This window comes from Hylaeus anthracinus, unplaced genomic scaffold (assembly GCF_026225885.1).
Source record: "Hylaeus anthracinus isolate JK02 unplaced genomic scaffold, UHH_iyHylAnth1.0_haploid 11997, whole genome shotgun sequence".
Taxonomy (NCBI): Eukaryota; Metazoa; Arthropoda; class Insecta; order Hymenoptera; family Colletidae; genus Hylaeus; species Hylaeus anthracinus.
Window position 1 is genome coordinate 827698 of NW_026534344.1, and position 23217 is coordinate 850914.

Genomic DNA, 23217 nt, shown 5'->3' on the forward strand with positions numbered 1-23217 from the left:
AATCGGGAGCATTTATGCATGAACAGCTTGTATTTCTGGTTGGCGTTGACGTCTTTCTGTGTTGGTTGAATTTAGGAGTTTAGTTAAAACTTCTCAATCTGGAATTGAGAGCTTTCGCTATAATTCTCATAAGTATTCGTTCCCTCTGTGTCTATTGAAGAATAGTTCGTCATATTCTATAGGATCTGTAGCTCAAAAATCACGTTCAATGACTCGAGGGTCTTCGAATAGACCCCGAACTATAACGAGTAGTGTCATACGATCTGGAGAGCATGATTGGCAAGGTGGTAAGGATCTCGTGGCGCGCACGTTTCCACGACCGTGTGGACAAATTCGGTGCGCACGTGCGCGTACTCACGTTTTAACGGTCACCAACAGGGATGTTGCATGCCGTAAGATACCTATTTACCAGCGGTTCCCCCTCTCCCCTCCGTCTTCCGCCCTTCTTGTAGCAGCTCCTAATAATAGCAAGCGGTACAGGACGAAAATAAACCTGCAGAACTATGCAACACGCGGTTCAGGAATTTCATCGTCTGCTGACCTCGCACGGCCGTTTCCCTCGTCCTAATGAGACGGTGGGAACTTAGGGGCCCCGTCGTTTGCACCAGGAAACCATCGCTATTAATAAATGTCCGCGATGGTGAGACGTTGCCTCGCTAGTTGATCGCTGCTCGGACCTGGGAACGATCAATTAGCGGAACAGGGTGGGGATTTAATGAATGGTGATACTTAATGACTAAGAAGGTGGTAGATGGAAAATAATGTGTTACATTAAAAAATTAGTGGAACTGTAAAAAGACGAAAGCGTCACTATCGCCGAAACAACCTTATAATCCACTCCCAAACCGCTATACACGTATCTCCCGACGCTTAAAGTCACGTTCGCAGCGATTACGGTGAGCAAACTCGCGAAAACGTTTAGGGAAGCGATCCGACAGGCGGCCCCGACTAACGCCGAGCGTCTTTCGGTAAATCCCGAGGCCTTAAAAGTTAGCTCCCATCGTTCGCCATATCCGAAGCGTTTTGGAAGTCTTCTAATCCTAACAGGTCTCAGCTGCGAGCCCCCGTGTGTTTGAAGTTTAATCGATAGCGCCGCAATTTCTCAAGGAGGGATCGGAATTAAAATTGGACGCGCATCGTACATACTTCTCCCCCCTGGAGGGGAGGAGAGGAGTGGTGAATAATCGAAGGGGACAACTCGATACGATAGCGGGCGTAATCGGCATATTAACCATGTTAGGATCAGTGAGAGGTGATAATCACCTGGATTGCAATTAAGAAAGATGATGTAGTTGTTTCTGTGATCGTGATAAATGATCACCCGTTGTATTCGATTGTGAGTAACGGGAGAAGCAGTCGACGTGTCTTTCCTCGTCTCCGCGGGTTCTCCACCTCGGGGATATTATTTTTGGGGCCGTTCGAATCGAAGGCAGACTTATTTTCAGCCGCGATGCGTTGCGACCCGCGCATTTATATCGAAGCCACTTGTTTTAATCCTCCGATTGGCCTATATTAGGGTCGTCGGGTCGTCACACAGCCAAAATGCCAATCTAGCCATACCTAAACTATTTCTATGCGTACAGAGAGGTTTCAGGCTCGAACGATCGACTTTGAAAAGTAGCATTAAAAGTAGCATCGACTGAGAATTTCTTTCTCATTAAAGCAATAATAAATGACTTTTGAGGATAATTTCGAGCTTGCACAACGCGACTTTCCACGCCTCGATCGATCGCCGAGCCTCGCGATCATTCGAACCGTGCCGTGACTCGGACATTCGAAACTGCCACATCGTTAACGCAATTAATTCCAGCGCTCTGCATCCTGGCAATAGGGAATTCGCTTGTGTGAATTCGCCACTCCGAATTTCCCGTCGATTAGCATCCGGTGAATCCGTCTTTCCGCCTGTGAATCGCGTTTTCGCGATAATAATGTTATAATAGTTGTTACCTCACGCGACATGGGAAACACTGCTAGCCAAATTTTTCATGGTTTCCATTATCACTTCGCTTTCCATAAGTATACACGCATAAAATCCGCAATCTAATGGAAAATGAAAAATGAACACATGTTTAAGATACACTCACAACAAATCTCGAATAAATCCTGGAATACAATCCAGAATTTACCTTTTCTCTCGGATGAAGATGCCCGAAACGGTCCAGTTCGACTTTAGGATTTGTTTACATACCGTGTTGGCGGGTATTTGGCGCGCGTTTGACCGATTCGGCCGTCAACGGATCGAGCGAAACGGGAACTCTCGAACGAGCAGGAAGATCCGCACGAAAATAATCTCATGGGTAGGATTTTATAGTTCCTGGTGTGTGGCGGCGCGGTTAGGCTGTAGGGACAGTTTCTAATTCAATAGCGGGCCGCGCGCGCGTATGTTTAGACCGACTATAAATAATCGACGGCGCCAGAATATCGCTACACACCACGGGGAGAAATGTCACAGTCATAAGCTAACCGCGTGGCCAGGGATATTGGACCCGTATATATCGGGGACGTTCGCGATTATTGTCACCCGCGCGTATTTTCGGGTCGACGGTGGCCATCGTGGAAAAATTACGAGTCCCGCACGCGGAATTTGTACACGCGTTGATGCGAGCACGGACCTCGTCCGTGGGATCGATATCCTTTTCCCTCGAGCGCACAGAACAAGCATATTTTATTTCACAGCTGGGATTCGTTTATGGTGAGCGAGCACGACATATCCTCTGAAAATTAGAGAACGAAAATACGGTTAAAGGAACGGACCTCGGCGATAGATCAATTATTATCGATCGGGATCAAGCCGTCTCTACTGATTTGTCGTAGCTTCGATTAAATCACGCGATTAACTGGTTGGGTGGTTGACTACCATAATTTAACCCTGTGTTAATCGCATATATCGCGAGTTGGGAATCGCAACTCGAACCAAACTGTATTCTAATAACTCCACTCGCGCACTCCTCCAATTCCAGCGAATTTCACAATTTCCCCCCATTTGAAAGACACTCAACACAGTGATCGATGGCAAATGTTCCCAACAATGCGATCGCGTGGCATACGTATTCGCGAGACTCCGTGTATTTCGGCGAGCATTGTTTCGTTATAGTCGTGGTTAACTTCGCGCGAAATTTCGTTACCCGGAAATAATTAAAGGCAGCACGGTTTAGATTAAACGGGGGAGGATTAGGGGAGGTTTTATTGTTTCGCGTAAAAACGTCTTCGAGGGATCGCCGTTCGTGTTACCGTTGCAGACTGAAACAATATTCTCAGCGAAATGGGAACAGATTACAGCGTGCACCAAGTGAATGAAAACAGCGGTGAAAGCGCGCTTTAACTTTTCATTGATGATTGCAAAGTTATATTTGCGAGCTTTATTACGGTATCTCTTGGGTCGAGAAGTGCTCGTTTCTGTGGAACAGGTTTTTAGAGGAAAGGTTAGAAATCAAATTTAATTTGATTGTTTATATAGGATAAGGTAAGGTAGGTTTATTAGAGTAGTATGCAAGGTATCTGTCTCTAACGAGACAGCCTCGCGTAAAATTGAGCCACCTCGAATCTAACAAGAGATGCTGGGTTTTGGTCTTTCCCTGTTGTTGCTATTCGTGGACGCAAATGCGACGGGGTGCCAGTGACATTTCATTAAATGTCGGCTTTGATCCTCGAGAGAAATGTACGACGGTAGTTCAGCCAGGGTAGAGCGACATGAAAATTTTATTCGAACCTTTGCGGAACGCTTGACCCCTTTGAGAGAGCGGATCGCTTTATTCGTGTTCGCGTTCCTTCGTTTCTGAGGCGTCTAATTCTCGTTCGTTGGAAATGTCGCGTACCGTTGCTCGGAGAATCGTTATGTTTTTCAAAGGAATTATCGCGTTTCGTTGCGACGAGCCATTCTGGAAGTTTGTCGACTCCAGTTACGAGCTCCGCGTTAACGTTGTGCGTACCTGTACTCGTAACCGTTCCAGATACTTAACGCGTTCCAATTGCGTAGAGTTATTCCGAAACATTTCTGTTTTCAAGGGAAAATATTCACTGTTGATATGAATTTACACAGCTAAAATTGTTTGGATTTCTTACGTGTGTGATTCTTAGAGAGTTTAAGTGGAAACACCTCTCTCGTTACTCGATTAGGTGATCTGTTTCCCAGAAAAAACCTGTCCTGATGACCATGGGGTTGGAGGTCGTCTCCATTCGTCTCCATTGATTAAGGGAACGTAGGCGAAGCGTGAGTTTCGGGGTCCAGCATTTCATCTGATGCGACGTCAGCCTCGAAAGGCATTGTCACCGCGAGTGCAGCTGATATTCTTGGAAACTGGGACGAGAAACTTTATTCCTATTCGCTAACTGCCGGTACCTGGTTCCGTCTGATGCCTGCATTCATCGACGTGTTGTGCACGTCGATTGCCAGACTGAGTTCCACCCGTTTCGTCTGGCGTTGTAGAAAGAAAGCAATACGTTGATAAGTCGGCCTAATTTTCCACCATTCGCCCAACTTAATTGTCCACGTCCTCGTGCCACACTCGTACCCACTTCTGGCGAGCAAAGGCGTCTAATAGCTTTCGTTAATTCGACGCTAGGTGTTCTCAAAGCTGACGAGAGTAAGGTTCAAGGTAGAGGCAAAATTTGGGATAAAAATTAGTAGATGCCTCTTTCTTCTTTCCCTATCTGCTTACAAAAATCGCCACATTTTCCACAATCGCGTCAGCGATTAATTAGCGCGTCGTCGTTAGGTTACGAGGTGGGTGCATGCTACGGAGGCGATAATGAACAAATGGGACAAAAGTGCAAGTAAAGTTCCACCCGCGTTCGTTGTAATTCCGCCAAGGGATAGAAAAGTTGCGAGACGAATGATTATCTTATAGCGATTTCGATAGCGTTGCCCGTGACTGGCGCCCGTAGTTCAACTATGAAAGTCGTTAGACTTCGGAGTTTACACGGAACAAGTGGCTAAGTGTGCGCTACTTCGTTAAAACAAACTTTGTCGCGCGATCATTATAGCGGAGTGGAAAAAGACGCGTTCCCTTTAATCATTCATCTCGATTGTCATTGACGGGGGCGCAATTATGGCGCCATTTAGCTTCTGCTATCGTAACGCTGTCAAGCTTTATACTGTGACAGGAAATATTCCGCGTAAAAGTGGCAGTTTACAAATGTATTTTTTATTTGATCGATAAAAGAATATTTTGACAAAAGCGGAATATTAAAATGATTAAAGACCAATGTGGGACAACCCACGGGAGGTCGAAGGTTCGCGCGAAATGTTGTTCGACTCGCGATTCCTATCGCGTCCTGGCAGCCTGGACGAGGCTTTGGAATCGCGAAGCCAATTGAGGGGGGTGGTGGGGGACCGTCGAAACAACGCGATCGATCGTTGTCGGATCTCTAACACGTATTACGATCAGCCAGACACCTCCAATAGCTGGACGGGGAACTCGATAACTGTGTCGAAGCTATTGATTCGACTGACGGTCGGTTTCTGTCATCCTCTGTAGCCTTCTGACGTAGCTCCTGTCTTGTTGAAACTGTATCCCGTTGAAAGCTCCCAGTGGAACCGTTCCTGGCTTCCGTTGGCCAGTGAACAATTTGCAACTTCCTATTCGCCCTTTTCCCGGCCCTGGTCAGGAGGATTAACCTTTACCACTCGATTCAAAGTTGTTTGGAATAATGGTAAAACATATACCTCTAGTTTACTATTACTGTCAATTTTCAACTTCTTCTTTCTTGTAATTTATAGGTGAATTTTTAATTGGAGTTCATTAGTTTTATCAGAGGTTGAACTCTCGTGTCTTCGTTTATGCATGTGCATATATCGGCTCTTGTCGTTCGAATAACAGTTTCTATTGGAAAATTCCAGATACATTACTTTACATTCATGATTTATTAATCGGGTCAGGGTTCATTATTTTATATAACATGTACAGGTCTGTTGGCAAGTTACACAATATATTATATGATACATAAAAGAAAGTCAAAATTTCTGAGTATGAAGACCTACCTTCGACGATCTGAATTTTCGAGTATTCATCTTTCCAATTCAATATCGAATCCAGACGATTTCACTTACTTTGCGATAGTTGATTTTCGATCATAAACACGAGTTGCGTGGTCACTTTGGGAGAAGCGCCACGTACATGACTTATTCCGTCGTGTGCCAAGGAGCCTGCATTAACTGTGTCACGCGTTAAGTAGCCGTTCCTCGTTGTCAAGGTTCGCATTTTGTGTGCACGACGATGCTCGACCTCGTCTCCCGGCGTCCCGTAACTAGCTCACCGTTACACGTGACTAATTAACGGCAGGTATTAAGTTACGTTCGTTGGATGGCTCGCAGACGGAGACGAAGGCGCGAAAAACGCCTCGCGGAAGAGTCCGAAGAAAGGAAACGGGAGGACTGAAGAGAACTCTTCCGCCTTTCATCTTTTCTCTTTGTAATCTCCCCTTGGCCCTAACCTTAGACTCTCTTCTCAAGAATTTCGCTTGTAGGATCAGTTTACATTTTCGAAGACGAATTCGTTCAGATTTGAGTTGGATGGTTTGTTATTTATGGAAGAAAATCATTATTTTAAATTGGTACACGATAGAAGACAAGAGGAATCGGAAATTGGGGATAGTATGTGTAATTGAAGTAATTGATTATTTTGTTTAATTGGTTCTAAACATTTATTCAGCGAGTTAAATGGAAAGGAAGAGAGATAAAAGCTTATTCCAGGGTCGAAAGGTTTAAAATATATTGATTTCGTAAAGTGAAATATACAGAAACTTTATAGAATTTTTATTCGAAATTTAATAGATGCCTATTCGCGACGAAAATCCTCCAGGACTCATTGTATTTTTTCCTGTTTCTCCTATAATAATAATGCAAAGGCAAGAAGGCAGTCTTGAATTAAAGAGGCCTTTCCTTGACGTTGTTGCGCGCTGGAGGATGGAGCGTGTTCCAGTTCGATCGATATAACTCAATTATTTACTAATAACCTAATTACACGGCACAAGAGGCCACCGATCCGAGAGCCGCGGAACACTTTATTCCGGGGCTTTCCGTGAGATTAGACCTGAAATCTTGTCTTGATTAAAATCGATATTCAAGAACGTCGACGTTTTATTGTTCCGGTCCATTTTTGGAACAGCACTGTGACAGCACAAACTTGAAGAAAATTGATTTCGAAAGTCGTTGGGTCACGCGTGCCACCGAATCCAACGTGTCTGATCGTCACCCACCATTTCTATTTAGCCCTTCAAACCCGATTTCCTCCCAAACGAGCCCCAGTACGAAAAAACTTCATACCACATTTTCAACTCACTTATTCATCTAGAACAACTTTCTCCTCTACAAATTTCTCGCATCTCTCCGTACAGAGGACCTACAGCCTGTCCCAGTTACCGTAACGCGTTTAGGGGCAAGCGTTACCCACTCGCCTCCTATTATTGGGAGATCCCAGCGTTATATCGGAGCGGCCTGGCCTCCGAGACCCGGCGAATCGATGAAAAGGAACCAAACCGAGTTGCTTATACCTGCTCTCGCACGCGATCGCCTCGTAAAGTGTATTTTTACCACGGGCTTGGCGGTTATTTTCTTGTTTGCACCCTGAACCCCCGCGGAGCACGTTGGCGTAGCAAACGTTGAACTTGGAATCGATAGAATCGTCGAAAAGTCTCGACAACTTTGTGCTCGACGGCGAATAAATCGTCGCCATTCGTCAGGATCGCTCTGTGGCCCGCGGCTGGCGATATCGATCGTTGCTTATCGACAGCCATCGATCAACGCGGTTTGCACGCTTTTTTCCGTTCGACAGACAGTTTCGAATTAATACGCCCGATCAAAGGCGAGCATCGAGTGCTGGCATGCATCGTTTGCAGCCTCGATTCTCTCCCTTATCGAGATCAGGGGCTAGAGACAGCGATATCCTACTCGAATATTTTATTGGTGTCCGAATGCTAGAAATGGAGTCCGAATATTTCCGTGCTCTCCATTTTTATTTTGTGTATTCCTCGTGCTGGTTGTAACAGGAATATAATCGAACAATCAGGCTATCAAATTTTTACAAAATTTGAATTTTGTCTGCTGAAATAGGGAAAGAAATTAAAGACAATCTTAGTTATTAGATACTTAATCCTGACGCCCTAGGTGTCAGGATGAAAGGGTGTCCCAATATTGGACGTTACGCTTGCATCGTTTCCTCTGTAACCTGGTTACCTCTCATTATTGGAGAGAATTTGCATTATTCCATCGGTACAGAGAATCCACGCGCGTGGGGCAGGTTTCGGTTACTCCCTGATTCCATGCATTTTAAAACCCTCCATTCGAAGGGAGATTGGAAATGTCCGAAAGGGAACCTCTTATCGACCTGGAGATTGAACTTTGATCACTCGCGACGCCCTCGGGCGAGACACGTTCTGACGTTTAATTAAGGAACGTCGACGGTGGATACTCATCTCTCTCCGCTGATTTCTCATCGATACAGATTACACGGGAAAGTTGACAGAAGTTGTACAGTTTTGATTTATTACGTTAACGCGCTGAGCCCAGATTTGAATTTCGGAAAGGTCTAATTCCTTGGAACAGGTTGCGACGTTTAATTAAGGGACGTCGACAGTCGATATTCATTTCTGTCCAGGTAACTTTTATATCGTGCCATCTTGTACTTTCAGTTCCGTATTTTTGTTTGAAAAGGTTGATACTATATCGATCCGCAGGCTGAACTTTGATTCCTCGCAGGGTTTCTGAGCGAAACATACTATGACATTTAATTAACGGATGTCGATAGTCAGCAGTCATTTCTGTTCAATACCACGTTATAATTCCGGGTAGTTCTGTTTCGAGTTTACAAGGAACAGACGTTGAGAGGACGAACTGAAAGGCAATTAAAAAGGACGATTGGTATTAAAGAACGGGAAAATGACGTTTGGGAATTATTTTAATATTCGAACTCAACTATTTTATATGAAAAATTTCGTCCGTATACCTTACATTTTCAGAGCAAAAATATTATAAATGTATAAATATGAAATACCAGAATGGTTTGAAGGGATGCTTTCAGTCTTAAAATCGTTTCTGATACCATCACCGAACAATCAGATTACACGTGTAATTAACAACGTGTGCACGTGCATTTCTGCAAAACTTGAGACTCTTCGTAGAGCATAAACTTCCCTCGTAAGGCGAACTTATTTACCTTGGGCTGTGTAATCAGTATTCATGATTTATGGCAGCCACACGTAAACGCGAAGTTCGTCCACGAGCGTTTCGTCGGCAGCCTATTTTCGTGCGCGCAAAACAGGGCCACAGGAAGGGGACGTTTGTTCTCAGACCTGTCCAAGATTACGCGAATCGATACTAAACGTCTGTCTCCTAACACTGGGACACCCCTAACTGTCTCCGAGACGTTCTCCACCTCTAACTTAGTTCGCGCGTTTCCATTCGTTTCCATCGCATGTCGTTCGCCTGGCAATCAGTCGCGCGAACCACCCTTGGGCTTAGGTCAGCTTAGATGTACCGACTAATTACTTCTCGAAGAAAGTCACCCCTTTCCACGACCTGTAGCCACCAATTCTACAAAGTATCTCATGGTTCGTGGCTGTAGAAACTTTAGAAATGTATCAGTTTCGTTTTAAATGAAAACTTGTACCCTCTGAACTTTATACTTTTGACGATAGACCAGAATCCATTTTTATATTCCCTTATTAAATTAGAAAATTCCTTAGAATTCAACAAGGATCTAGGGGTGTTTGTTATTTTCTGGGGTTGTCCAGGACCTCCAGCCCTACATGGGAAAAGGAACATAATTGAACCAGAGTTTGGAGGCTTTTCACCGTTAGAATTTTTCCAAGATTGCTGATCTAGTGGACGTCGATGTCCAGCTGGCAGGATCAGGGCTGTGCCACGATCGTCCCGCACCCCTCGACCAGCGAGGAACGTGGAGAGCCTGCCGTGGAACGAAGTATCGACCAGCCAAAGCCACCCCCGCCCCGACCGAAGCGGCCAACCCTCGCCGCCAACACTCTCCCACCTCCACGCTCGCCTTTCCCGTATTCTCTGTCTCCATCGCGATTCCCTGAGCACCACCTCGCTCTGCTCCCTCATAGACGATAGAACCGCGACCAGGAAGTAGCGAACCACCCTCTTGGCCGAGGGGGTGCTCCGGCAGACCTGGGCAAAATATTATTTTAAATGGTAAATAGTTCTCAACTTCAAATCGAGCGTGTAATCAGGGGAGTAATATTAAACAGGGCTCTGAAATGGAAGCTTGCAGCTTGAAGCATTTTCTTGACACGGTACGGGCTTAGAAATGACGTCGTCGTCCACTAGGTCATTAATCTGGAAAAGATTCTAACGAGAAAAAGGCCACAAATTGTGGTGCAATTATTTCCCCTTTTCCGGGCGGTGTGAGCGTCAGAAAAACAGAGCTAAGCGACAGAATTCATACATTTAGAGTTAGTTTTCGTCATCTTTTCTCAAGCAAACCGTTTCTGCACCCCTCGAAAAGCCCCAAAAGAACACCCTTTAATTTCCTTCCTTCTCCAAGTGACTGCGCGCAAAACAAGCCCCTGTCGACTCGAGTAATCGGTTTAGGATTTATTTCAGGACTCTGGGGGGGTGGATGTGGGTCGACGACATCACGGACGGAATCGTTAATGTATCGTTGGGGGCAGAGGGGGTGGGGCCTTGTCTCGGCCCCGTCAAAGCCCGCGGTAGCGACGATTCATTCTTCCCTTTCGCTTCTTTCTTTTTTTTTTTTCCGCCACGGCAGCTCTCCTTTTTGCATCGCGGCCGCGGATGAATGCGAAAACGTCGGCAGAACTATTGCAGCCGGTCTCGGCTCGCCGCTCCATTGTTCCTTGCATACTGCCACGGTAGACAGTTGACACGGAATAGCGCGACACAGCGATACACACGCGTGCGTCGAGAAAAAAGGCGAAAGAAAGCTTTCAAGCGACTACGAACGCAAAAAAAAAAAAATAAAACGGAGGCCGTTCGGGGTGGGGGTACGTGGGGGATGACGGAGGCAGCTTTGTTCGGCCGCCAGGGCTGAAAATGCCTTGGGGTCAGCGTGAAAGAGGATTTATGACAGCTACACCCCCACCTGATCGTGGTACCTAAGGAGAGGGGTGGACGTGGAACGTGGTTTATTGAGAAATTGGAACGTGGAGTTCTGTTTGGCGAGGAACTGGACTAATCCTAGGGAGCCTGGTTGTTCATTCGATTCTTCCGGGGTGTAGAGACAGAAGAAGGTCGAAGAACGTTTAGTTGGGGTAGTTTAGTAGCGGTAGTAGTTGGGGCTCAATTCAAGTTCGAGGGGGCTGATATTTTGGGTCGAGGTTATTTTGCGTGAATTTTGTATTATTAGAAACCACGATTAAATGAAAATTTGGTAAAGAGCAATATTATTCGTCGTCCAGGATCTGATAGCCAGACTCATCAGTTAGGCTTATCCCAGCCGATCCTGGCCTGGACGTGGCGCTATTAATCGTTTGACCAGGCCCCGATTACTCGATAGTTTATTAGTACATAATTAGTTTGACCAGACTGCGCAAACAATTAATAGCGTCACGTCTAATACAGGATCTGCCGGTAATCCTTACCGATGGCTCCAATTAGCGGATCCTTGATGAATAGCGGCAGTGTTTGCGCTCATAATGCCATTTGTTATCGTCAAATCACGAACTGATTATTGACACGTACAAATTCAAACGAGATAAGTCTACTTGAAAAATGAATCAAAACTAGTCTAGTGCTAGGACAGTATTGGAGTTTAATAAAAATAAAAATCATAAATAAGCTCCAGAGTTGTTACATAAATACATTACTTTCTTCACGAACTTCCCTTCTATTTCGTTAAGAACGTGCTCCTTCGAATAGATTGGAAAGGAATGTTCCAACCCCATCTCGTGGAAAACTCTGGAGCTTTTCGTTCCTACCCAATAATTAATTTCGTCTCAGTGCAAGCCCATTTTCCCCCGTGACGCATTCGAATGCAATTAGAGGCCGTGTACGAGCGAGCCTAGGAGGAAATAGCAGCAACGGTTGGCAGGAAAGCCGGGGGATTCACCGAATTCTTCGCCTAAACGAACGAGATCGTGATACGGTAACGGCTTGTTGGGGAACACGGGAACGTCCCTAGGGAAATCATCCTGCGAGCAATCCGAGGCCGTCGGTTAGCCGCAATCCTCCTTCCTAACCTTATGAAAATGGACGATTCCTTCGCTTCGCAGGAAGAAGTTGGCGATAGTTAGCTCCGTAGTTAGTGTGTCGATTACTTTTCCAAATTGTTCCAGACACGACATACCATTAGGCGCCTTCTAATTTGAATACAGTGCTAGTTACTCTGTAGTAACTAGCTATAATTGTTCTACGCGAGAAAGCACTCGTACTAAACATTTGAATGGACAGTTGCTATCGTACGTATGTTGTAGGGTTAGTACGCGGTTGGTCGTTTCCATCGAGGAATTCCTGTAAAAATATAGAATCCCGATATCGCGGTGGTAGGAACACTTATCGTATCGCATAACCTGACGGCATGTACGCATGCACGCCAGGGGTTCACGATTGGTAGTTGGAGGGAAGTAGGGCGACCAGGTAGCTATGCAAAGTGCAGGAACACGTTTTACGATGTATCACGTGACACTGATCCGACGCTATAACCCCGCGGGTTAGGATTCTGCAGGACGTGCGCGCGCAGCATGTCTACTCTAATTGTAAGGCAGCTAGTCATGTTTCGCGATGGATTTGGCCTAATCAGATATAGAAATATCCGAATTGTTTCGTTTGAAGTCGAAATGAATTCATACAATTAATGAACGAAATTGGTAATAACGTTGATAAGAAACTTACCATAATATTCATGTGCCAATAAGTATTCGTATCCTCTACGTCTGTTGAAAAAAATGTGTCTCAATTAAATGACAGGTTTGACGTTTAAAAATAAATTTTTCGTTATACATACAAATATTTGTAAAGTTCATCTTTATACGTACGCGATGTATCGATGCGACGTGTCGTTATATAATTTTCGTTACTTTATGAAAGATGAGAATAAAGTAATAGCTTGGCGCTGAAACACTTTTTCTTCCAAAAATCTCTCCGTAGCGAACGTGCCAAGTCGCCAAGGGGATTCTCCCTTCATCCAAGAAAATTGTGAAACCACTACACGCTTACCAAATGACACGAAGAAGATGCGAAAAAAAAAACTTTGATAGAGAACTCTGGCCAAGTTTGTAAATATACAGCGACCCCCGCGAGCGAAGACTCATCGCGTTCATTACGGATTCAGGATCTGTCGGCGCTTGGAGAGATCTGCTGAAGACGCGGATTCCGTCGGGTTGTTAAAAGTTTCCCAGGGCCACCTGTGGAGAATTTGTAAAATTCGTAGTTACTGCTCCGGGGGCTCGAAGAAGGGGTCGAGTAAATTAAGGTTTAGCAGCTGAGAGTCACTTTCTTCGGTAACTTCTCTTTTAATTAATCAATTGGGCGTTTTAATAGGAAAGAAACTATTGGAAAGAAAATAATTAAGGGATGATCTCCAAGTATCTATAGTAAAAATCTTTTTTTAAACCTCCAAGTATGAAGCCTAGAAACAAATCGAGATTCACTTCGTAAATGAACAGATCCCAAGTAAACGTCTCGAGTCCCTCGGTACGTTCGATCGTGTCGAATTCGAGGACCTCCAGGGGCGTTCATAAAACAGAAATATACCATATAGGCGGCTCCTCTCGGTCGCGAGTTGGCAGGGGAATCGATCAGCGATAAAACGGGTTGCAACGGGACACGTTTATAGCCAACGGTGCCGCGTACCTGCGACGTTGATCGTAGGACGGTGCACGTTAACGAGCACCAAAGTCAGCCATGTATTTAAAGGTATCGACGTGTCGTCGCAACGTCGCCTGCAAAGGCGCAACGTCGTCGTGGCGGGCAGGAGAGACTCGTGAGGCTTTGAAGGCTCATCGTCGGTCTTGCACGCCCTAGTTGCACGTCGTCGATTCAAGGCCAATGCTGTGTCGCTCGACCACCGTTTCTGCGTCGCTGGCTTCCTCCTCTTGGCACCCTTCGTACCTACGAACCTTACACTTGCCCGCATCCGACGTCTCGCTGGATTTTCTGAATCGACTCGCGGGCCACGCGAGCCCCCAACTAGAAGTGCACTCTTTTAACGAGCTCAGAATCGCAGATCTTCAGGAGCTTTTCAAGAATTTCTCTCTCCCCCGTTGAATCGTACGAGTACTCGGTTAGGAGTTGGGCTACAAGGGGTTCCAAGTTTGAATAGACGGGGGATTAACGCGTGCTCGAGGAGCGTGGGACAAGGAGCGGAAATGTATTGCGTCGTTTTCGCGTCGAGTGAATATTTATGGCTAGAGATGGAATTTTTTCTGGCAAAATGCTGAGAGAACTGATCGAAACCTGTACGGCCACCAGGGAATTTTAGGATGTAAATATTGGGTTTTGGGAAATGTGACGCTAAGCGTTTGGGGGGAACTTTTGTTCGAGGCCTGTAGGTCTATGCTATTGGGTTATTGATATCAGAGCATCGGGTTCTCTGGAGTCCTCGTACGGATGGAATAGAAATACTACAAGATGGCGAGTTTGAGAGACCACTAATCAAAATGGCGCACAAAAGAAAAATTCCACTTGTAAATACTTCCAAATACTCATTCAAGAAGAAAATAACACAAGACTTTCGTACTTCTTCCACAAGAATGTACACCAATTAGATCTCAAGAGCATGAAATTCTACACTCCATGTACATTCTTCTCTGTTCCACCTTCTCCGCATGAGAATGCCACTCGACATTGGCCACAAGACACCCACCACCTCTCTCACGATTACGTCCAAGAAAGCCTCTCCTTCGCAATTACGGTTGTCTGATGACATTCTTCCAATTTTCTCTGGCATTTTTCGCCTCTCCCTGTCGGGCCAGCGTCCGTCGAAGAACGTAAACAAGTCTATGGCGGCGTGAAGAAAACGAAAATGCAGTCGGTCCAGAGGAAAAATAGGTTGAGCGCGTATGCACTTTGCCCGCTCCAGCGTGGATGGCTTTGTGCTGTCCAGCGCGAGTGAATAACGATGACGTTAGCTGCTAGAATGGCGCAGCGATTAAAAAGTCCCCGGTTCTTCTCCGCCCATTCTTCCTTCGTTTTCTCCTTATTCATTACCATTCCTCGGGGCGCGCGTCTCAACCCAGGGGTTGGCGATAAAACTTTATACGTTGGTGTGCGTGACGACGGAGATATTCATTAAGGGACTGTTCTGATATAACTGGTTCGAAAAAGATAATTTTAAAACGAATTTTTAGAATGTTTAAATATCATGACAAAGTGTTGTTTCAATATTCCTTAGCATTTCGCCTCGAAAAATTCTAGAAAATCGGCTACTTTTCCAGTCGTTCGAGCCAGAACGCCCCTGTTGAGTTTAAGGGGGTGGTAGTCGAGGAATCGAACGTACAGTATTGCGATAAAGCGCGGCCGACGGGATCCTCGATGCCTGGCGCGAGAGGATTCTATCTTTGGATCGAGGAAATTTCGCTCCTCCACCTTCCCGTTGTGCCACCGGCGCATTTCAATTTTCTCGGAATCCGCGCGCCGGCGTCTAGCGTCCTGGCCGTTCCCGTTCCATCCAATCTGATTCCAACGGGACCATAATAGAATATTTCGTGAAATCTTTGGCGAGGCCCGCCTCCCAGCTAACCTAGACCTAATCTGGATATAACTCGAACGCTCCTTGCGCGAGTCGAGGCTCAAACTGTTTCGCCCTTTGGCGTGGAATCGATAGTACTCAAGGGGTTGATGCTACCTCGGAAGTGAACGGGATAGATGGTGTTCGAGGGTATGGCAGTCAAGTTTACTGGGGTTTGAGACCGTGTCGGTGACACTTTTGGGTTAATCAACCTGACAGGGATTGAACTCTAAATTAAACGACATCTAACCAGGATATACGTGTATATGTATTTACATTTAATGGCAGGTGCATGTATGTAGTAAGTAGGTATGTTACATACAGATAGTTTGCCATAAATGTATAAACCCTCGCAGTTTATGCGAGTGAATTGAGAAACACTGATCGTAGGGTATCAGGCTTCCCTTCCCAGGTCGAGTTAGGCTCCGAACAATCGGATATCCCCACATTGGCACACGATTTCGTTAATTGCGCGCGTTTTCCACCACTGATGTGGATGATACGCTCACAGCGGTTGGTTTTAGTAGACCCAACAGTGACGATTCCACGCCAAATGCGACTCGGGTCGAGCGTTCGCCAAGCGCGATTAATCGCGGACGCAAAGCCCCTGGGCAAGTGCATTCGACGCTCCGAGGGGATCGAAATTGGCGCTGTTTGTTAGATCCCCGTCCCTAGAAATGTTTACTACAGTCTATAGAAAAGTTATTCACTTTTGGAGAAAGATAAGGGGGTCCACGAACAGATCCATGAAATATACAAAAATTCTTACAGCAGAGGCTCAAATTCTCCTCGAACAATCAAAGAACCACCCTCCCTTGCATCAGAAATCTCACTTTTAGTCTTTGCAACGAGTTGTCTTGACGGTCGGACGAATGAGCTTGGAAAGTCAACATGGAAGCAGAGAACGGTGTCGATGATGGCGTTGGAGTGTTCGAGCATCGAGCATCGAGGAGGCAACAGTGCTGGAGGAGCACGTGATCGGAGATTCCGGTGGATCGCATAGGTCGCCGTGCAATCTCCGGTAATGATTGGTCTCCATGGAGACCGGGGCAAGCCGCCTCGCCCTTTTTCATCGCGTGGCCAGCGCAGGAGCGCCGCGTCGCTGCAACGACGCCGACGCCCGCAGGATGAAACATTAAAGTTGCGTTTGCGCCGATGCGCTCTGCCTTGAACTACTTAAGGAAGGATACGCGGTGAACCTCCGCGGCACGCTCGTACCCTGGCTTGACCTTTTGTCCTAACGTGTTCTTGACTCCATCTTTTTTTCCTGGGGTATGATGGATGGTGTTCGTGGACTCTGGACAAGTGCTGTTCTCAGGAATACATGATGGAGACGAGAATTCGTAGGCATTCGTATTCGAGCTTTCTTGGGGGGGGCTCGTGGGATTATCAGAGGGGTGGGTTTTGTTGGGTTCGATTGGGTGAAGATTTGTATCGTGAAGGGAATGAGTCTGACAGGTAGAGGTAATAATTCGTTGCTTCGATATCAAGAAGCAACTGTCACGTCTATTCTCCCACCTCTGAATATCCTTAAACTAGTGACCCTAACTGACCTCAAGAGTACCTACATAACCAGACCTACGTATGCCAGATGTTGTAACAGATGCCTTGCATCTATAATTCATCAAACCTGGCACTTTGTTTCGCACAACTTGTGTACCACTTGATATCCTGAAGCCCTCCAACTTATCAGCGATACACTATGCATGAGAGCCCTGATGAAATCAGATACTACTGGACCAACGGAACACTCTCTCAAGGGAATACAGGACTTACATTTTTTATGGCCCCTGAATAGTGAATTTGGTCAGATGGTGTTACGAGAACTGTTGGGACGAGGTCAAGGTAGTTGACAGTCAAATGGGAGCTCATTTCAGGGACTGAATTCGATGCTTCATCTACTGCCAAGGACGGTAGACGTCCTAGACATACTGTTCCTCGGTCCTGATGGTCAACCTATGATGAAAAGCCTCGAATGCAAAAGGTTAACATATCATTTCTGTATACCTTGTATATATTAATAGTCGATCTATGAAGTTGTACCCAAAATGTACAAGTCCTATGATGCCCGACTAAGGCTATACCACTCTCTTCCAAGATTGAACAGTTTACACCAACAGGCTAGAAACGCAATTTACACCCTCTGGCGTGAAATTTCTCACGCCAAGCTCGGGTTCTTAACGAGGCCCTTATTGTTTTCAGCGGAGTCGTAGTTGGAATCAACGTCCAATAAATTTCGCCAATTACCCGAACGCGGGGAGAGGTCGACGACAATTCGCCGCCATAAAGTTCGCAGGGAACAGGTTCACGATTCTCCAGCTGGGGAACGTTAGCGCGATTACGATTTTTCCACGGGAATGGACCATAATATCATTCTTTTTCCGTCCTGTTGAAAGCCAATTACAATCGAGCTTTTACCTCGCATCCTTGCTCGAAGCTCGTCCTCTTCTCCTGTCGAAAAGATTCAATTTGAGAGGCAACGACGTTCGTCAGACTTACTCGGATTCCGTAAGACGCCGTGGCACCTTTCAATGTTAAAAGGTTCCCTATTTCTGGTTTACATTGTCCTGGCGTGGACGAGTGATCCTTCGTGTCTCGATCAAGAGAAACAATCAACGGGAAGCGAATAAATAACGATTCTGGGAGCAGCTGCGAGCCACGTACCTCGAATTTCTGCTTTCTTTCGATTGCTAATTGCATCGAGGGGGATTTGGGTCATCCTACGCCCACAGCGGTTTCTTTCCACGATTATACGACAAAGCGCACCAACGAACAAAAAAGCTCGAGTTTCGAAGTCCATCCGCGTGGTACCACGTCCTTTCATAGTTATCACTGTCCTGGAGGAATTGTTTCTTCGCTGAGGCAAGACTTGGACTTGGTTCGAATGGAATTTGAGATAAAAAAATTTGTAAGTATTCAAGGAATAGGGTAACTTTGCGTCGGAATAAACTTTTATTCAAGTGAATTGACTAATTAGAGATTTATTCGTTACACGTTAATAAAGTTGAAACATACTATACGTCGAAGGACGTCGCGATCGGGGGAGCTGCCAAGATGAATGTAACTCGGTCGACAATAGAGCAACTTGCTCGACTACTTTAGCCTTCGAAAGCTTCGGTGGACATTGTCTCCCGCATAATCCATAGCTGAGAAAGACTTAGCGAGCAACAATGTATCCTATAGCGCTTAAGGGTGCTTAACCTTTCGATCTTCCGTTCTTGAAGGTCCCCTGGAATTCAGCTACTCTTGTTGCCACCATGTGGCTTACCTATAGTCTGCTGTTTACCTTCTAACTGTTGCGCATCTAGGAAAGTGATTCAATCGTTTCACTTTTACAATTAGTAGAACGAAAGATCTTGGAATTGGTATTCGATTGCAAACTGAAATTTCCCGAGATAATTAAATACGAATAGTGGTGGGGATGGCTAGAAAATTCCTTCGAATTTTGCCAACTATTCGAGCGTTCTAAACCTAACGAATAATTCGCACCCTGTTTCAACGAAGCTACGTAGAAAAATTCACTCGACATTTTCACGAAGCGCATTAGCCAGCGTAAAAAGTCTCATTTCAATCCGCATGCAAAAATCTCAAAGGTGGTCCATTTTTCGACTCGTTGCGCGAGACTACTCTCTTAAAGGACTAAATGCATATGTATATATGGCGCGAAGTTTGCAGAGAGCTGGAGTCGCGAAGCTGCAGCCGGCTTAATTAACAGATTGGCCAGGGCGCTTTTCGTCGGCGAATATTCGTTGAATGTTTCATCGTCCACGTTCCTGGCGTTCTAATATTTGATGCGCATTAACGGGACCTCGTTCTCGACTGTTTCAGGGGCGCCTTCTCCGTGGTACGACGATGCGTCCAGAAGAGCACCGGCCACGAGTTCGCGGCGAAAATCATAAATACCAAAAAGCTCACGGCCAGAGGTAAGCAGGAATATTTTTTAACATTTTTCATCCGAGTAATTGCAGTATCAATTTTTAAATTAAATTAAGAATTTTTTAGTGATTGTGTTCGAGTGCGAATAAATCAGTGCTTTTCTCCCTTCGCTTCTCTCCTATAATATAAAATACTATCTCTCTATATAATATTTCCATTTCGAAGTGAATTTGATAGTACAATTAATCTAATATAAATAATAAATTCTTTAAGTAGATTGAGAATATGCTCGAATAGACTGCTATTGTCTCTACAGTCTGTACTTGTATCCACTTAATAATAAGGCGTAAACTGCAGGCCATCTCTGAACTTTTAGCCTGGCAGCGTCTAACGTGGGACATTACCATGTAAAATATTTACCAGCATTAGGTAAACGACTTTATGCAAACTTCGATGGGATTGCATCACAATGAAAGAGGGGAATTGAAAGCACCATGCAAGAATCCGCGAGGCTGAGCCCTAGCATCGCTTTCATCGACTGTTCCTTTTGAATATTTCATTAATGCGCGACACAAACGAGCCGTGTAACGCCTCAGACAAGTGCATGCTGTAATTCCGTTTCGATAATCCTGGAGGAAAAAAACGAATCGGTTGGAGAGTTAATCGAATATCCACTGTAATTGTCAAGCACATCGCAGCTCGATTTTCCTATTTTTCGATCGACTCCCTCGACTAAGCGCTATCTTCTTGGCCTCCAGAAGCGTCTCTCAGAGCCCTAAAGCGTGCACGATCCTCCGAGGCTCGGGTGCATTTCTATAATTGCCCCTACCGGCTGCTCGTAAATTTTGGAAACAGTAAACGTCTAAATTCCCGACGACCACCGTATCTACGCGTCGCACGGCAAATTAAGCCTGGGTATAGTTAGTCCCGGAAGGCTCAGGTGCGGCGTCACGGTTCCTTTTGCCAGCGCACCGCTAATTATTTCGGTCCGGGAGGCATTGTTCGGGCACTTCTCGCGATTAGACGCGGAATCGCGGAAAGAGCAGGAGAGACGGACTCTGTACACGAGGACTTAGCGTCTAAAAACAACGAGCGACGCCGTTGTCAACCTGCCAACATTCCATCGCGACCAACAGTTGGCAGTGCCGTGCTGATCGCTGGTCCAGGAGAACGTTACCACCCCCTCTCTATTCCCCTTCGAATCAGTGAAATTCGAGACGAAAAATAATCGGGCGAACTCTCGAAACCGCGGTGCCGCGGAACTCGAAGCCAAACGAGCAAGCAGCAATCGAATCAATCGCAATATCGAGGCTGGCAAATGTTACCCGCTAAAGGGGATCGCATGGCCATCGATCCTAGCTAATGAGAGGGTTTTCTTGGTGTTGAATGTTTGCTGGCAGGAGTCACTTTGTGTCAAAAGTATGATTTTTTAGTTGAATATTAATAGTACAATGAATTGAATATCGCCACTGTCGCCCAGAAAACCATCGAAAATAATCTCCTCAATTTTTGTTCAAGAGAAAATTCTAGTCCCCTTTGCTTCCAATTCACTTTCCATCTTTTCTGTTCCCAGTGATCGTCCACGATGACGTTTTAGGGACGATGAACGGCAATTTTCAGTATTCAATCGGAGAATTTCCGGTTTCCGTTTCCGCCGTCACTTCTCAGCCCCTCCATCGATGAATTAATATCGAACGGATCGTCGTCCGAGCTGTATCATAAATTTCATCGTAGCTATCAATCGATTCGTTGGCAACGGTCCTAATACGCGTTCGCCTGACTCATTCGCGTCTCGCAGATGTTTCACCGAACTCTAAATATACGGGAAGGTGTCTGATTCAGGGGGAATATTAAGATACAGCCACGCTGCCACGCCAGTTGACGATGGTACCTCCAGAGGAGATCGCGCGAAGCCTTAGCCGATTTTAATTTTTAATTTAAAGAGATTCGATTTGGCAGCATTTTCTAATTGTTGTGAAAATAAAATATAGCGTAGATTAGCGTGTAAAAAATGAGAAAAGCAAGACGAGAAAAATCCTCGTGTTACGTGGGTGAAATTATTAATTCGGACACGTGCGACTCGTCAACAGAAACATGTCGCATGGCGCGTGATCAGATTTGTAATTTTCACCACGTGACATTTCCTTGTCCCATTATGAAAAATAACGAAAGCAATTTATGCATCCTCGTACTTCTAATTTTAATTTTCATATTTATACGTTACACGAAACTCACGAGTCAAAAAGTGAATAATTCATTTGAGACTATCTAAATTGTTTTCTTTTGTATTTATAACATACAAAGTCTGATATCATTTCAACTGTTATTTTAGAAATTGTTTACCTAGAATGTAATTGAAATGTTTTTAAAGAACGTTCTCCAACCCCACGGCTGCACCTGGCGATGTTCTCATCGTCGACCCGACTCTCGACAAAAACACCACCATTCGACTCCGAATCTGTTTACCTTGATACTGTTTCGCGTTGGGTTCGATAGTTCGACCGTAATCGAGCTTCAGAATTCGAGCGCCGCGAGGAATTTTCGTGGGTCGCGCGCAGAATGCGGGGGGAAGAATCCGCGAGCGGAGGTAAAGACCAAACACGAGCAAAAAGCCATAGTCGAGAGCTACTGGGCATCGTGCGTTTGGCGTAATAGGAGAGTTCGTGGAGGCAGATACGTATTGGCAAACAGAGAATTGCACAGAATTGCAAAGAAAAACAAAATTATTTAACAGAGAGCAAACAGTCAAATAAAAATAATTGTATTCGTCACTCTCATATAATTCATTGACTCGTATTCAACACTTCGATATGTATATTGAATTACATTCATTATTCCATTACCATAAATTGCATTCGAGCGAGGCTCTTCAGACGACCGTGCCATAAGCCCAGGTTTTGAAAAGTCCTCGACAGAGAGCGAAGCTTTGCGATTAAACGAAAAGGGAGACGTTGAAACGAGACGGTCGGCTGCGTAGGGTCCTGGAACTCGAGCTCAGCGAAATTCTTTCCAAGAAGATGATCGGGGTCGGCGAAGCGACCAACTCTTTCATCAATCAATACTTGGGGGTGAAAATTCGCATTATTTGAAACCCTCGGAAGCTTCGCTGTGAGATTAGTTCTTCCACTTCGACGGTGAAAGAAATATTTTGCAACGTAATTCTTTGGTAGCTGAAAGATCGATGGGGAAAAAAAGACTTAAACGTGACTTTGGGAATTTCTAAAGATTTGTATCTGTCTACTCGGGCTCCAATTAATACCGAAAATTAATATCTGATGACCAAGAGTCATTTTTCGAGTGCAAAGGGTTAAACCAGCTGACACAGCACTCGAATAAATGAAATATTAGGCTATATTCCGTCGCTCTCTAGCTGTTTCTAGCGACAGAACGTATCAGGGTTTAAATTCGTCCAGGGAGACGGTTAAAAATTCAGCAACGTTGGTGGGGTTCGTTTCTCCATCGTAAGGGAATTAATTCGCGGCATCGAAGCGGGCTGGGCGTGCACCGTGAAACCGCTTCTATCTTTGGCTTCAGTTCCAGTTTCTCTGCAGAGGCGAAAGGTAACGAGGGTGGAAATAAAAAAAGGTTGCAGTAGGCAGGGAAGATGAGCCCTCTCCGTTCCTCTCGAGCGGCCCCTCTGTCGGTCCCTCTCGCGTAGCCGCGCGAAGAGGGATGGCACGGTTGCACCTTCTTCCAC

The 23217-nt window shown here is 45.4% G+C and overlaps 1 protein-coding gene across 31 annotated transcripts in view; it reads left to right on the forward strand.

The window, feature by feature from the left end:
• LOC128889650 (calcium/calmodulin-dependent protein kinase type II alpha chain) overlaps positions 1-23217 on the forward strand; it is a 100173-nt gene that overhangs the window by 12093 nt on the left and 64863 nt on the right. For all 31 annotated transcript variants that reach the window (XM_054147434.1, XM_054147435.1, XM_054147436.1 and 28 more), the window contains exon 2: positions 19473-19567. In XM_054147434.1, the coding sequence (XP_054003409.1) occupies positions 19473-19567 (95 nt within the window). The remainder of the gene's footprint in view (positions 1-19472; positions 19568-23217) is intronic.